Below are 15032 nucleotides of genomic sequence, written 5' to 3' on the forward strand. Positions count from 1 at the left end.
ATTAGCAGCTTCCAGGTAGAGAAAAGGGAAGGAAAGAGAAAAGCCAAACACTTAATCTTAGCACGGCAATGACAGCAGACCCAGTTTTGTGAGGTCTTGAGCTTATAGGATTTGAGGGGTCCTCATGAAGAAAAAGAATACCAAATACAAATACAAAATCAAGAATAAAAGTATAATTAATTAGAACAATAAAAGAAATTTTAACAAATTCCTGGAGTCTTAGAAATTCAGGTCCCTTTCTTCTGAGATCTCTTTTCCAATTTACCAGGAGTGCTTATGTAGAAATATTGTTCTGAGTGCAGCCTGGCTCCTCTCCACCTAAAACACTCTATAGCTCCCAGCACTCACACAGGCAGGGATCGTACAAACAAGGAGACTTGAAGTTTAAGATGCCCCAGCTTCAAGATAAATTGCCTCTGAATGGTTGCCTAATTTGTCTGCTTGGATGAAGAGGAGAAAGTTTCTGTAAATAGTTTCCTCTCTCCAGGACACTGAAGGTCCATTTCTTCTGAGATATGGAGAGCAAGACAGATTGTATCCTGGTATAGCCCTACCCACCCACCCTATCATCAGTCACACTGCCTTTTCATGAGGAGGGGAAGACATGTCCCCTAGATCTTAAGGTGTCAAGGTGTCAAGACCCCCAAGGCAGCTCTTGTTCGATAAAGTCAAGCTTAGTTGTCATGTTGGAGGACATGGGGGGTTATTAGTGTGTGAAGCTGCTGTCTTGGTTCCATGACCCCATCCCTGCCTCTGACATGGGAGCCCACCTACATAAGGAAGGCCAATAAGAGACTGTGCTAGACCAGTGGAAAACCAACAGGAGCCCAGGGAGCCAAGACTCAGAGTTTATCATCAGTAACAGGAGAAAGACACATGATCTTCATACCTGTCCCTTTCCATGGAGGAAAAATGACTCCCAGAATCACAAAATCATAAACTCAGAGAGGACTTTACAATCACTAAGTCCAACATTTCCCAAACTGTGTCCAAGAACTCCAGTGTTGAGTGAGAGGTTAAGAGGTAAGGGAGGAGAGGCGCTATAGCAAAGTTTGGAAAGTACTGGGTCAAATAAGCCTGAACAGTTTTCTTTACTTCTGAATTTCTCAGCATCTTTAATGTTTTAATGCATGTTGGGAGTCCCCAAGACCAAGACAGTGAACACACTGTTTCCAGTACATCTCTGACCATCAGGTTCTTTCTTCCTAGAATACTGTTAATACCATTAATATCTAGTGGAATGCCAGTGCTCTCCAGACCAGAGTTTGGCAAACAAAAGAAAAAAAATTATATATATATATTTTTTAACTTTTTAAAAGTTATACAGACTCTGCTCGAACCTTCCAAGGACCAGCTGTTCCACTAATGCACAGACTTAGCTTTAAGTGTTAGGAAGTGCCCTCAGCTGTGGTAACTCTGTCCCACTCACAGGCTCAACCTCACTTCTGGGTTTCTCAGTCTCATCATATCAACATTTGGAATCATTCTTTATGGTTTGGGCTGCCTTGTAAATTGTATGATGGTCAGTAGCATCCCTGCCTCTCCCCACTAAATGCTGGTAGCTCCCCCTCCCCCCATTGTAACAACCAAAGATGTCTCCAGGCATTGCCAAAGGTCCCTTCGGATGGCTGTAGGGCAGTGGTGGGGGAGGGGTGCCTCAAAATCAGCCCTGTTGAGAATCTCTGCTCTAGAAGCATCAACCCCCTAAGGCACTGGAGGTGTCAGGACACTTAGAGCTCCAACTCAGAGACTGTTGAACCCACTCTGCCCCTATGTCCCAGTCACTGAATGGACCCTCAGGGCTCCCTCCGGGTGATACTACCAGCACTCAGAGCCCTGCCCTGCATCTATCTGAACAAGATGGTCCAGTTTCTGGATCTCTCCTTATTCCTGCCCCCAGTTCCTTAAAGCCCAATTCACTTACCTAGGATGTTGCTATGTTGGATTAAGGGCTCAAGAGACTTTAAAGGATTTTATCTACTGATATTTTTTTGTGCTTTTAAAGCCATTTGGGAAGGATTTTGTGTTTGTGTCTCATAAATTTAAAGGCAAGCTGCTAATTTCATCATTTCTCTTAAAGGGTGTTGATCCAAAAGATGGAATTCCATACGAGAAGAAATTCTGTGAAGGTATGAATTATAAAAGTCAGTGTACTTATTCCAGTAGAATATTCTTTTCTAATCTGAGTCAGATTGAAGCAAATAGACCATCCAAGTGAGGAAGTGCATGATGCTACAACATAATGTTGACCAATTTACATTTATTTTCATGACAAATTAGAAAATGACATGAAAAAAGATTATAGAGAAATGAGGCAGAATCAAGACAAAGCAAAACTGAATTTGTTTAATTCATTCCTTTTTGGGGGAATTGGAAACTTTAATGATAATATTAGAAAAGGCTGTAAGATAGATAACAGGGTAACTGAAATCCAGCACTTCTCCAAATAAAAAAATAAGTGGAGGTGATAATTTTCAGTCTTCTCTGTGTCCTCAATACACTACAAGGTCAGACGTCTAGACTTGTACTGACAGAGTCCTTGTGTCAGCTGGGCTAAAGACTCATATCTGGGTGACTTGAGGGAGACCTCCAAGCAATAGCCATTGAGAGTTCCCACAAATACCTGAGCAAAAGCTCTGTATTCTAAATGCCCAATGCCACATACACCTGGGCTACCAGTGTTCTTAGGAGGAACCTATTACCACCTACACAGTAATGAAAACATGGTCCTGGTGATGCCCAAATAGTCTCAAACAAGACCCTATGGTAGCATCACTGTTTTATGTTTAGACAATGCTTTCCCCTAACATTTAGAAGCATTTCATTCATTCATTCATTTATTCATTCAACAGATATTTCCTGAACACCTATTCCTATTATGCACCAAGGGCTATACTTGGCTCTGAGTTTTTTTGGACAGACATGATACAGTCCTTGCCCTCAATCAGCTTAAAGTCTAATTTTCTGTAAGCTATTAGAAGGACAGGATGGAGGTAGAAAATGTAAGGACCCGACACATAGTAATACAGTTTAGAAATGCTTGTTGGATGAATAAAGGAATGCATTAACAAATAGACAAATGAATAAGTAAACCCAGATCTAAGTGAAATCCTGGTGTGAGGCTCTGGGTTCACTGTGGGAAGCCTCTTGGATTCCCCAAATCCCAACCCCTCCTCAATGTCCTGGGCCTTCTCAGTCCCCATTTGTGTGGCCAAGTGCTAACTGTCACAAAGTCCCGAGATAGGGAGCCACTGGAGTGAGGCTGGGCCATCCTCGGCTTGATTTGGGGCCTTTGGAGGTGGAGGAAGTAGGCTCTCCTCTCTGACTCTGAGAGGCACTGATTGATTCTTTCAGGATCTTAAGGGATTTGGAAGAGTTCGTGCATCACCCATGGATGAATGATTCGTGTAGATGGCCTTAGAATCAGATTAAGTGATTCTTAACCTCCAAACATACAGGGCTGCATAGAGATTTTATCTCTTCATCTCCCCACTAATCAGCCATAATTGTCCATCCAGTGCATTTGTATATATAGATTAAGGACATTAAAAGACCATAACATCTTTGAAAAAAATCAAAATTGCTCCATGAGATTACTAATTCCTAAAGTGGTTATTAACAGAAATGCAAGAAAAAACAATTTTCAGAACCAAAATTTAGGGCATATTTCTGAGTTCAGATAAAGTTTTGATGCTTTTATTCATCTATCATTCACTCAAGATGTTGCACAGAAGTTTGTTTTATGCTGAGCTAGGAAGCACACCTGCATCTGTACAGCTTAGCTGGCAGTTTCAATGGCCTGGAAATCTCATTCAGCTCCTAAATGCTATGACCCTCACTCTCCAACACTCGAAAAGTAACAATGCATCACTGTTACGATGCTCTATGCACAGAATACACACCAGGGTATGTGCTCACCTAACTACCCAATCTGGAGGCTCAAAACTACTTGAGTGCATAAATAATGCAAATAAATTGTGCCACCTAGGTTCACAGCCCAGGGGAATCATTTTGCTGGGAGACTCAGCTGGGGCTCATTTTCACATCCCTCCCGATTGGATCACAGCTTCACAGATGTCTTTGGTAAGTAATTTTGGCAGTAATCATGCGGGATGTTCTGGCCTCTGTGTTTGTTTCCCCCTTGCTCTCTATAAATGTGATGCCAGATCCAAACAGGTGCAAATTTCCCTTCTCAGCACAATCTGCCATCAAAGGCACATCCACAGCCATTTCAGTTCAGTTCAGTTCAAACACTGTGATAAGAACAACAGGCTCATAACAAGAGCTGTCTCATCCATTAGAGAAGGAGGATGGTGCCCCTGCCGGGTGGAAAGAAAACTTGGGCATAGTGGGGAAGCCCTTGTTGTACAGCCACCTCGGGATGTAGTTCTCTCTTCAACCTCCTATAAAATGAGAACGCTGATCCAGGGAAGTTAAACTACAAGAATTATACATTCTTCTTTGATCCCTTTTCTCACACTGAAGAAATCAGACATGAACCTGAATACTCTCTGATGGAACCTCTCCCAAGTTCTAAAACTGGGCAAACACAGACCTCCCTTGTAAGATGAGTAAACAGAGAAACATTTGAACATAGAAAAAATGTTCATGGTCTCCAAAGAAAAGAACTCTTGAAAAAAACTTGCTACAGTATGTTTCCAAATCGGAAAAGAAAAAGTGAAGCTGTCACTGTTTGCAGATGACATGATACTATACACAGAGAATCCTAAAGATGCTCCCAGAAAACTACTAGAGCTAATCAATGAATTTGGTAAAGTAGCAGGATACAAAATGCATGCACAGAAACCTCTTGCATTCCTATACACTAATTATGAAAAATCTGAAAGTGAAATTAAGAAAACACTCCCATTTACCACTGCAACAAAAAGAATAAAATACCTAGGAATAAACCTTCCTAAGGAGATAAAAGACCTGTATGCAGAAAACTATAAGACAGTGATGAAAGAAATTAAAGTTGATACAAACAGATGGAGAGATATACCATGTTCTTGGATTGGAAGAATCAACATTGTGAAAATGACTCTACTACCCAAAGCAATCTACAGATTCAGTGCAATCCCTATCAAAGTACCAATGGGATTTTTCACAGAACTAGAACAAACAATTTAACAATTTATATGGAAACACAAAAGACCCTGAATAGCCAAAGCAATCTTGAGAAAGAAAAATGGAGCTGGAGGAATCAGGCTCCTGGACTTCAGACTATACTACAAAGCTACAGTAATCAAGACAGTACGGTACTGTCACAAAAACAGAATAGAAAGCCCATAGATAAACCCACACACATATGGTCACCTTATCTTTGATAAAGGAGGCAAGAGTATATAATGGAGAAAAGACAGCCTCTTAAATAAGTGGTGCTGGTAAAACTGGACAGCTACATGTAAAAGAATGAAATTAGAACACTTCCTAACACCATACAAAAAAATAAACTCAAAGTGGATTAAAGACCTAAATGTAAGGCCAGAACTCTAAAACTCTTAGAGGAAAACATAGGCAGAACACCCTTTCACATAAATCACAGCAAGATCCTTTTTGACCCACCTCCTAGAGTACTGGAAATAAAAATAAACAAATGGGACCTAATGAAACTTAAAAGCTTTTGCACAGCAATGGAAACCATAAACAAGACGAAAAGACAGCCTTCAGAGTGGGAGAAAATATTTGCAAACGAAGAACTGACAAAGGATTTATCTCCAAAATATACAAGCAGCTCATGCAGCTCAATATCCAAAAAACAAACAACCCAACCCCAAAATGGGCAGAAGACCTAAATAGACATTTCTCCAAAAGATATATACAAATTGCCAATGAACACATGAAAAGATGCTCAACATCACTAATCATTAGAGAAATACAAATCAAAACTACAATGAGGTATCACCTCACACCGGTCAGAATGGCCATCATCAAAAAATCTACAAACAATAAATGCGAGAGAGGGTGTGGAGAAAAGGGAATCCTCTTGCACTGTTGGTGGGAATGTAAATTGATCCATCCACTATGGAGAACAGTATAGAGGTTCCTTAAAAAGCCAAAAATAGAACTACCATATGACCCAGCAATCCCACTACTGGGCATATACCCTGAGAAAACCATAATTCAAAAAGAGTCATGGGGCTTCCCTGGTGGCGCAGTGGTTGAGAGTCCGCCTGCCGATGCAGGGGACACGGGTTCGTGCCCCAGTCCGGGAAGATCCCACATGCTGTGGAGCAGCTAGGCCCGTGAACCATGGCTGCTGAGCCTGCGCGTATGGAGCCTGTGCTCCACAACAGGAGAGGCCACAACAGTGAGAGGCCCATGTACTGCAAAAAAAAAAAAAAAAAAAAAAAAAGAGTCATGTACCACAATGTTCACTTCAGTACTATTTACAATAGCCAGGACATGGAAACAACCTAAGCATCCATCGACAGATGAAAGGATAAAGAAGATGTAGCACGTATATACAAAGGAATGTTACTCAGCCATAAAAAGAAATGAAATTGAGTTATTTGTAGTGAGGTGGATGGACCGGGATTCTGTCATAGAGAGTGAAGTAAGTCAGAAAGAGAAAAACAAATACTATATGCTAACACATATATAGGGAATCTAAAAAAAAAAAGTGGTTCTGATGAACCTAGGGGCAGGACAGGAATAAAGATGCAGACATAGAGAATGGACTTGAGGACACGGGGAGGGGAAAGGTTAGCTGGGACAAAGTGAGAGAGTAGCATTGACATATATACTGTACCAAATGTAAAATAGATAGCTAATGGGAAGCAGCTACATGGCACAGGGAGATCAGCTCGGTGTTTTGTGACCACCTAGAGGGCTGGAATAAGGAGGGTGGGAGGGAGACTCAAGAGGAAGGGGATATGAGGATATATGTATGCATACAGCTGATTCACTTTGTTATACAGCCGAAACTAACACAATACTGTAAAGCAGTTATACTCCAATAAAGATGTTTAAAATATAGGGCATTCTATATTTAAAAATATATTGCATCCACAAAATGAAATAGTATGCAACTGTCAATACACATATTATAGACACATTTCTTAGCAAGAAAGTATGTTTATGGTAATTTGTTAGGTGGCAAAACCAGGTTACAAGATAGTAATATATGGGCCAGTTTTTATGAATATATGTGTGTTCATGTGTATAGACAAAGAAAATAATTTGAAGGTTGTAGATCAGTATGTTAACTTTGGACTCTAGAATTCTGGATAACTTTTTTGCTAATTTTTCTTCAATGAATTTTTGTTATGTTTGTACCAAATATTTGAGGGATTGTTTTGTTTGATTTTTAAGCAAATAGCTAAGGAAACCAGCTAAAGAATACTAAAGCATTACTTTTTTAATCTTCATAAAAGCCCTCTGAGGTAGGTATTATTACAACATAGCCTCACTTTCCAGGCAAGTACTCAGAAATGTTGAGTAGATAGCCTAAGATCACACAGGTAAGAGGTGCAAAACCACTTCCTGTCAGTATCATCTTGAACAAACCACCTAACTAGAAACTCTGTAGATGATGAAGGAAGGCCATGTGCTTCAGTGAGCTAAGGTCTGTGAAAATGCTTTGGAAACTGTATGTTGGATTCAAACCAGACTAAAGTAGACTGACACACAGCTCACGTAGTGAGCTACCAGTGGTGGTAGCTAAGCAGGCTGGTCGATGTCCTCATGCTTGACTTTCCTATCCCACACCTGGCCTCTGGAGGCTGAGATGAGGGGTGCCTCTTGCTTTAGGGTTCCCTTGGGGAGGACAGCCTCTCACTGGAGCTGGCAGCTCTCTCTGCAGTGTGCTAAGTCTCTGGGGAAGAGAAAGACCCATTGAGAAGATGCTTTAAAGAAATCATTCCCGGGCTTCCCTGGTGGCGCAGTGGTTGAGAATCCGCCTGCCGATGCAGGAGACACGGGTTCGTGCCCTGGTCCGGGAAGATCCCACATGCCGCGGAGCAACTAAGCCCGTGAGCCATGGCCGCTGAGCCTGTGCGTCCGGAGCCTGTGCTCCGCAACGGGAGAGGCCACAACAGTGAGAGGCCCGCATACTGCAAAAAAAAAAAAAAAAGAAATCATTCCCACAAGCCCAGTAGCCAGCCCCATCCTGGAATCCAGACAATTGGAATTTGGATTGTAGCAATTTTTTATTTGCTATTTGCAACAACAAATGAATTGAAATAATTGCAGATCAGCAGTTGTTGGTTTGGGTTTGGGTTATTTCCCACCCCACACCCATCCCTTTTTGGCAGTAAATTAGTTGTTCTGAAAAATAACTATGAGAATGGCAATGAGGAACCCATACTGGGGATAATGGTAACTGGGATTCATTAGTTTCATCAATATGTCAATAATGCTACTGATGGTAGAGACAACACTACAGTTTTAGTGTTAGTTTGTCATCTATTTCAAGCCTTTGATGTTCTAGGATTCTTAAAATATCTCTCCAGGTTAACATTCCTCTCCAAGCTAAAAGTTAGCCTGGGCACTCCCAGCCTGGGCCACTTCTGTGGGATACCATTTGATAAGAATGAAAGATGGGACAAGAAGAATAAAAGACAGAGATTTTACTCAGAAAGTTGATGTTGAAAATGAAGATTTATCACTGAGTTATTGTCAAAATAATGCTGTATACACCACCCAAATCTCAATGACTTAAAACAATCGTCATTTCTTCTCACTCACATAGCTGTTCTAGGCTGGGCTCTGTTGGTCTTCACTCCAAGCTGAAGCTTGGGTCCAGGTCTGCTCCACGTGTCTCTCATTTTTCCTTGGTTGGGCAATCTATCCAGAGCATTCACTTTTCAAGATAATGTCAGAAGTGCAAGAGGGCAAGGCCCTCACACAAACATACTTGCTGCATCATGTCCACCATCAACCCATAGGCAAAGCAAGTCACAAGGCCAAGACCAATAGGGAAGGAAGTAATCTGCCCAAAGTGAAACAGGGAAGAGAGGGAATGTTTGCTCTGTTGCTTTTATCTAATCAGATATGTTAAATATTCAGTGGAGAAAAATAAGCAAATACAGAAACTATGAAGAAATTATTAAAATTTCCCTTATGCTACCACCCAGAGAGAATCATTTTAACATTTTGGAGTATCAGATTTGTTTTGAAATATTCTTTTAATATTCTTCTTATTGGGGAAAAAAGAAGATATAAAGTCAACATTAGAACCAATTATGAGAATATTAAAAAAAATTATCCCCACTATCTTGAACTTTTCTCTTCCCCAGTACTCTACCCTCACTATGCATACACACACACACACACGCACACACTATGTAGTCACAAGAACAGCAAGTAAGCAATTGGCAATGCTCCTTTTTTAAAAAATTAGTACTAATCATAATCATTTTTCCACATTGCTACTTAGTCTTTTTACTCATTATGTCTGTCAGTGTTTCATGCTATCCTTTTCAGTGTACAAACCATGATCCACGACTGGATATTAAGCTGATTCATGGTTTCATTTTCTGGCCAGTATAGATTATACCCCTTTTTGTTTTACTTATTATTTTTTATTGAAGTAACATCAGTTTATAACATTATATATGCTTCATATGTACAACATTATATTACAACTTCTGTATACACTACAGCATGTTCACCACCAAAAATTTAGTTTCTATCCATCATCATACAGTTGAACTCCTTTACCCAGTGCCCATTGGCAGGTGCATGGATAAAGAAGATGTGGCACATATATACAGTGAAATATTACTCAGCCATAAAAAGAAATGAAATTGAGTTATTTGTAGTGAGGTGGATGGACCTGGAGTCTGTCATACAGAGTGAAGTAAGTCAGAAAGAGAAAAACAAATACCATACGCTAACACATATATATGGAATCTAAAAAACAAACAAAAAAAGGTTCTGAAGAACCTAAGGGCAGGACAAGAATAAAGACGCAGGTGTAGAGGATGGACTTGAGGACACGGGGAGGGGTTAGAGTAAGCTGGGATGAAGTGAGAGAGTAGCATTGACATATATACACTACCAAATGTAAAATAGGTATAGCTAGTGGGAAGCAGTTGCACAGCACAGGGAGATCAGCTCAGTGCTTTGTGACCACCTAGAGGGGTGGGATAGGGAGGGTAGGAGGGAGATGCAAGAGGGAGGGGATATAGGGATATATGTATACATATAGCTGATTCACTTTATTATACAGCAGAAACTAACACAACATTGTAAAGCAATTATACTCTAATAAAGATGTTAAAAAAAAAAAGAAAAGAAATGGAAGCACAGAGAACTTAAGGATCCTGCCCAAGATCAATCAGATAATAAAGATCAAAACCATTATTAGGAAATAAAAAAAGAAGAAGATGTGGTATATATATACAATGGAATACTACCCAGCCATAAAAATAAAAAGATGAAATCTTGCCATTAGCCACAATATGGATGGACCTTGAGGGTATTAGGCTAAGTGAAATAAGTCAGATGGAAAAAAACAAATACCATATGATTTCATTCATATATGGAATATTTTTTAAATGCTCCTTTTTAAAAAAGACTTGCAGTTTTTAAAACTTATTATCTATAGAGTCTCTTTGTTTGCACAGATAATCAGGTTAGGTGTAAGTACCATGCCTAGTGGACACCCATGATGTATGTTGAGCTCAGATGTCTCCTGTTTTGGTTATTTGGCTTTTAATGTTTGTAAGCAAAATATCACTAAATCCTAACCCAGGACCTAACACGTGCCAAACCCTGTGATAGGAGCTAATGACATAGAGGTGAAGAGGATGGAAAGAGCCCAGGTCCTCAGAGTTTCAGGCCTTGTGGGGAAATGCAAATAAGCAAATAGGCAATTCCAGAGTGTGAGCTGCTGTGATGCACACGTGCTTCCCAAACAGGGAGGAAGAAGGCATTGGAGGCATCTGTCCCAGCAGACCTAGGAAGGAGTGTCTTAGGGGCTGAAAGAGCACGTGCAAAGGCTCACAAGTAAGAGGGTGCAGAGTTATGAGAAGTTTGGTGGGGCTGAACTGACATTGATCCAGCACAAGGTCTGAATGTAAGAGAAGAGCCTAGGAAGGTTCATAGGAGCTGATCTCAAAGGACCTCAAAGCCACATTAAGGAACTCAGAGTTTATCCTGAAGGCAATAGGAAGCTGTCAAAGGGGTTTAAACTAAGAAAAAGCAGCAGTTTGACTTGAATTTCAGAAAAATCACTCCGGATTCAATGGGCAGGATGGATTACATTGGTGGGGGGCGTGGGGGAGGAAGGGAGAACAGGCAAGAAACTCAGCTAGGAGTTTGTTATTATTCTAGTAAAAGTGTCCTAAGCTAGAAGAGTACATTGGGAAGAAAAGAAATGGACAAACTTAGAAGTTATCTAGAATCAACAATGGATATGTAGTTTTCTCACACCCTGCCTGCTCTGTGGACTTTACATCCAGTTTCTGAATAGACCACCCTCCTCCAGCCAGATGTCTCAGGCTGCGGTTAACCCAGGGCTATCCCCAGCATCCTTGCATCTGGGGAGGCTGCCTGGACTTCATCTCCCCAGTGCATATCTTCCCTGCAGGGTCTAAGCCAGGCTTGGGAGACTCTACTGGAAGAGTCTGCCCTCCTACAAAACTTCTGGTGCTTCTGGTTCCTCTGCCCCAAACTCCCCTAACCCTAGCAGTTGTGGTGGTCTTATAATTTATTGCCCAAACTTGAGAGAAGAAGGATCATTACTGTTAATTATGTGAGGACAATAGGCCCATACTGGCCCAGACATATTGGGATATATACCCACCCTACTGATGACACAGAAGCCATTTGTGAAACTGACACCATGAGCCCAGAGGGGAATTTCCAACCCCTAAATTATCTCTGTATAAAATACTCTTGGACTTTGAATCAGACATACCTGTGTTCAAATCCTGGCTTAGCCACTTACCTTTACTTATTTTCTCTGAGCTTTAATTTCCTTGTGTATAAAATATAAATAATGATAGATATTTCATTAGAAATTCAGGATGATTTTATAACAGATGTTAAAAACTGGACTATTGGTCTTCCCTGGTGGCTCAGTGGTTGAGAGTCCGAATGCTGATGCAGGGGACGTGGGTTTGTGCCCCAGTCCGGGAAGATCCCATGTGCCGCGGGGCGGCTGGGCCTGTGAGCCATGGCTGCTGAGCCTGCACGTCCGGAGCCTGTGCTCTGCAATGGGAGAGGCCACAACAGTGAGAGGCCTGTATACCGCAAAAAAAAAACAAACACAAAAAACAAAAAAAAACTAGACTGTTTATTTCTACCTAACTTTCAAGTGAGACCCTAGGACAATGTGGGCCAACTAGTCCCACCTTCCACAGTCAAATATTAGAAGGACTTCAGCAGGTCCTGCAGAAGAAGGTAGTGAAAATCATTTCTGCAACCTGTAGCTTGAGGCTGAGAATCACTAGTGTCAGTATGGCAGTGAGGCTCTGCTGTCCCCGTGGGGGAAGGGTAGGATGCTTCCCCTCACTGTAGGAGGCCACTAAGAGACTTGGACAGGTGTCTTCAGAGACTGGGGTCTAAAAAGCTGGAGTCTGACACTCTTGTGAGTAATGTAAGGGTGGTGACTGAGTCATCAGGACAGAAAGAGTGTGTGTCCTGGGGCAAGGATATGGACCCCAGGAAGGGAGAGCCAACCTGGGCCATTGAAAATCCTGGAGAGGATTGCCTGGATTTGACCTCAATGTGGGGATTAAACTCCAGATGACCAGGGGCTGGAGCATGAAACTTAAGTGGCTCGTGAGGGTGAAGGGAATGTACCAACTCCACAATGGGATTTATTAATTCATTAGAAAATAACAATAAGAAACACATTAACATAAATAACATATTTTTATAACAACTTTATTTTCTGAAACAAAAAAAAATAGGCTAAAATAATAGCATTCTTTTCTACTTTTGTGAATCTCCTTGATATCTGGATAGAAGACAATTAAATTCCCCTATCTGCTTCTGCCTTCAATCTATTTCTGTATCCATGTATGTGGCCTCTTGAAAACTCCATTGTACCCTTATGAGTGAATTAAAATAAAAAAGATAAATCAAGTCTTAGTATTATGATGATAATAATGATCTCATGAACACTCTCTGAGGGTCTCAAGGATCCCCAGGGGTCCCCAGACTTTTAGAACCACTGTCATAGCATTTTCCCACTGCCTCCAGTGTCCAAACTTTGAGGATTTACAAAAGAAAGATGTGGTTGTGGGGTACTGCAATGTAGTTTTCAAAATTCTTCACATGTCAGAGAAGAGCTTGCACTCTGAGATAGACCACTGCAGGGCAAAATGGGGAAGCCATCAGCATAGTATGGGCTAGTCCCTCAACCAAAGTATTTCTGGAGAACATTGGAACATGCAAGGTTCCCCAAGAGAGCATCTCTGCCCATCAGACTATCCTCAGTCCTCACTCTGCCCACAGGTTCCCCTATTTGAGAGCCTTTTAGTGATGTCACTGCAAAGACAGAAAGCCTCCAATATTTTGGCTAATTCAGCATGTGGAACCATTTTAAACTGGGTTTCTTGTCAGTGTCAGAGTCACCATTTATGAGGGGTCAGTCAGGAAAATGCAAGCATTCCAACAGAGGGGATTTAATATAGGGGATTGGCTACCCTGGTAGATTTAATACAGGGAACTGATTACACAGGTATTAGAACAAAAAGGGGGATGCTGAAGTTATCAGAGATTAATCATTGCAAGAAGCAGCTGCTGACTGCAGGGCTAAGGAACAGCAAGGAGGAAGAGATATTACCAGAAGCTAGAGGGAGGGGTGCAGCTGGTGTTTGGACTACTGCACAGCCTGTACTCTGACTGCCGAGGGCACACAAACCAGCTGCTACTGAACCACTGAGGAGTATGGAGAGGAGCTGGAAGTAGCGCAGAAGGCTGGAGGCTGGAAGCTGCTTGGGGATGCTGACCTCAACTAGACACCAGAAAATAGTTCCTCCTCTCCTTCTCTCACCCCCACTTGCCCATTTTCCACCTGCACCTCTCATTGGCAGGGAGACTCAGAGGAATCTGGGAAGTGTAGTTTGTAGAGTCCAGCCCCATAGCACAGAGCAGAGATTAGAGGGGTGGGCTTGGAGCCCAGAGGTCATTGGTGTTTACCCAGCACAAGCCTCTCAAACCCTTTCAGATCAAGTCTGGAATCAGTTCCAGCCAGCACTGGGCACCAGAAGGCAAAGATGTCCAAGGGCATTGAAGTGCAGCAGAAATCTCAGGTGTTGGCTCAAGGCTGGGTGACTGAAGGGAAACAGCTGTCAGAGGCCAGTGATGATTACTCAACCCCATGGGCCCTGTGGAATCAGAGGCCTGGTTGGTGGTCAGCATGGCCTCAACCCAGTAAAGCCTCGTTTCTTTAGGTCCTTATTAACCTGGGACCTGCCTCACCCAGGGAGCATGCACACTGGTTGCTATTCACTTAATGCCAGATTGTCCCCTCCTCAACTGCCTTTAGGAATCCTTCCCAAAATGACAGAAGAGGGCAACAGCCAGAAGTTGTCTTTTAAAATGAAACTGTGGGACCTTTCTCCAACCTGTTCAGCAGAAAGAGGTTCTGAATTTGGATTCTGTACCACTGACTGTGAAACTTGAAAGTAACCGCTGACCCCTAACCCCACCCTATAATCCCCTCACGATCTCGTGTTCCATGAGGAATGGTAATGGGACCACCTCTTCCAAAGTGAACATTTGGCTGAGTGGCCTTTCTCGGGGTCTGACCGTGGGAATGCATATTATCAACCAAGACCCTTCAGGAACCCCTATCGTTTTTGGTGCCATTCCTTTGCTGCACCAAGTGGTAAATCATATTCTGGGGAGAGCTGTAAGTGCTGTAGAAAAACAAGTATTCATTGTTCATAATAGGCCTGCCCTTTATGAGACTAGTCAACATGTCTTTGCTTTTGTCTCCCTATAAGGCAGAAAACACTCCTGCAGATACATCACTCCATCCCAACTGTACCCATCAAAAAGGAATTCACAGTCTTGGGTATCTTTCCTGCACCAGCCCCCCTCCCCTCCTGCTCACGCCATCCTCTAGTTAA

The 15032-nt window shown here is 42.0% G+C and overlaps 1 protein-coding gene across 8 annotated transcripts in view; it reads left to right on the forward strand.

Moving 5' to 3' along the window:
• The window catches only part of AOAH (acyloxyacyl hydrolase), a 177634-nt gene that overhangs the window by 80132 nt on the left and 82470 nt on the right, over positions 1 to 15032 (forward strand). For all 8 annotated transcript variants that reach the window (XR_010842142.1, XM_059073653.2, XM_067042335.1 and 5 more), the window contains 2 exons: positions 2081 to 2129; positions 3989 to 4083. Coding sequence is in view for 7 of the 8 variants with exons in the window: in XM_059073653.2 (XP_058929636.1) it covers positions 2081 to 2129; positions 3989 to 4083 (144 nt within the window). In the remaining variant the exon portion in view is untranslated. The remainder of the gene's footprint in view (positions 1 to 2080; positions 2130 to 3988; positions 4084 to 15032) is intronic.

This window comes from Kogia breviceps, chromosome 9 (assembly GCF_026419965.1).
Source record: "Kogia breviceps isolate mKogBre1 chromosome 9, mKogBre1 haplotype 1, whole genome shotgun sequence".
NCBI lineage: Eukaryota > Metazoa > Chordata > Mammalia > Artiodactyla > Physeteridae > Kogia > Kogia breviceps.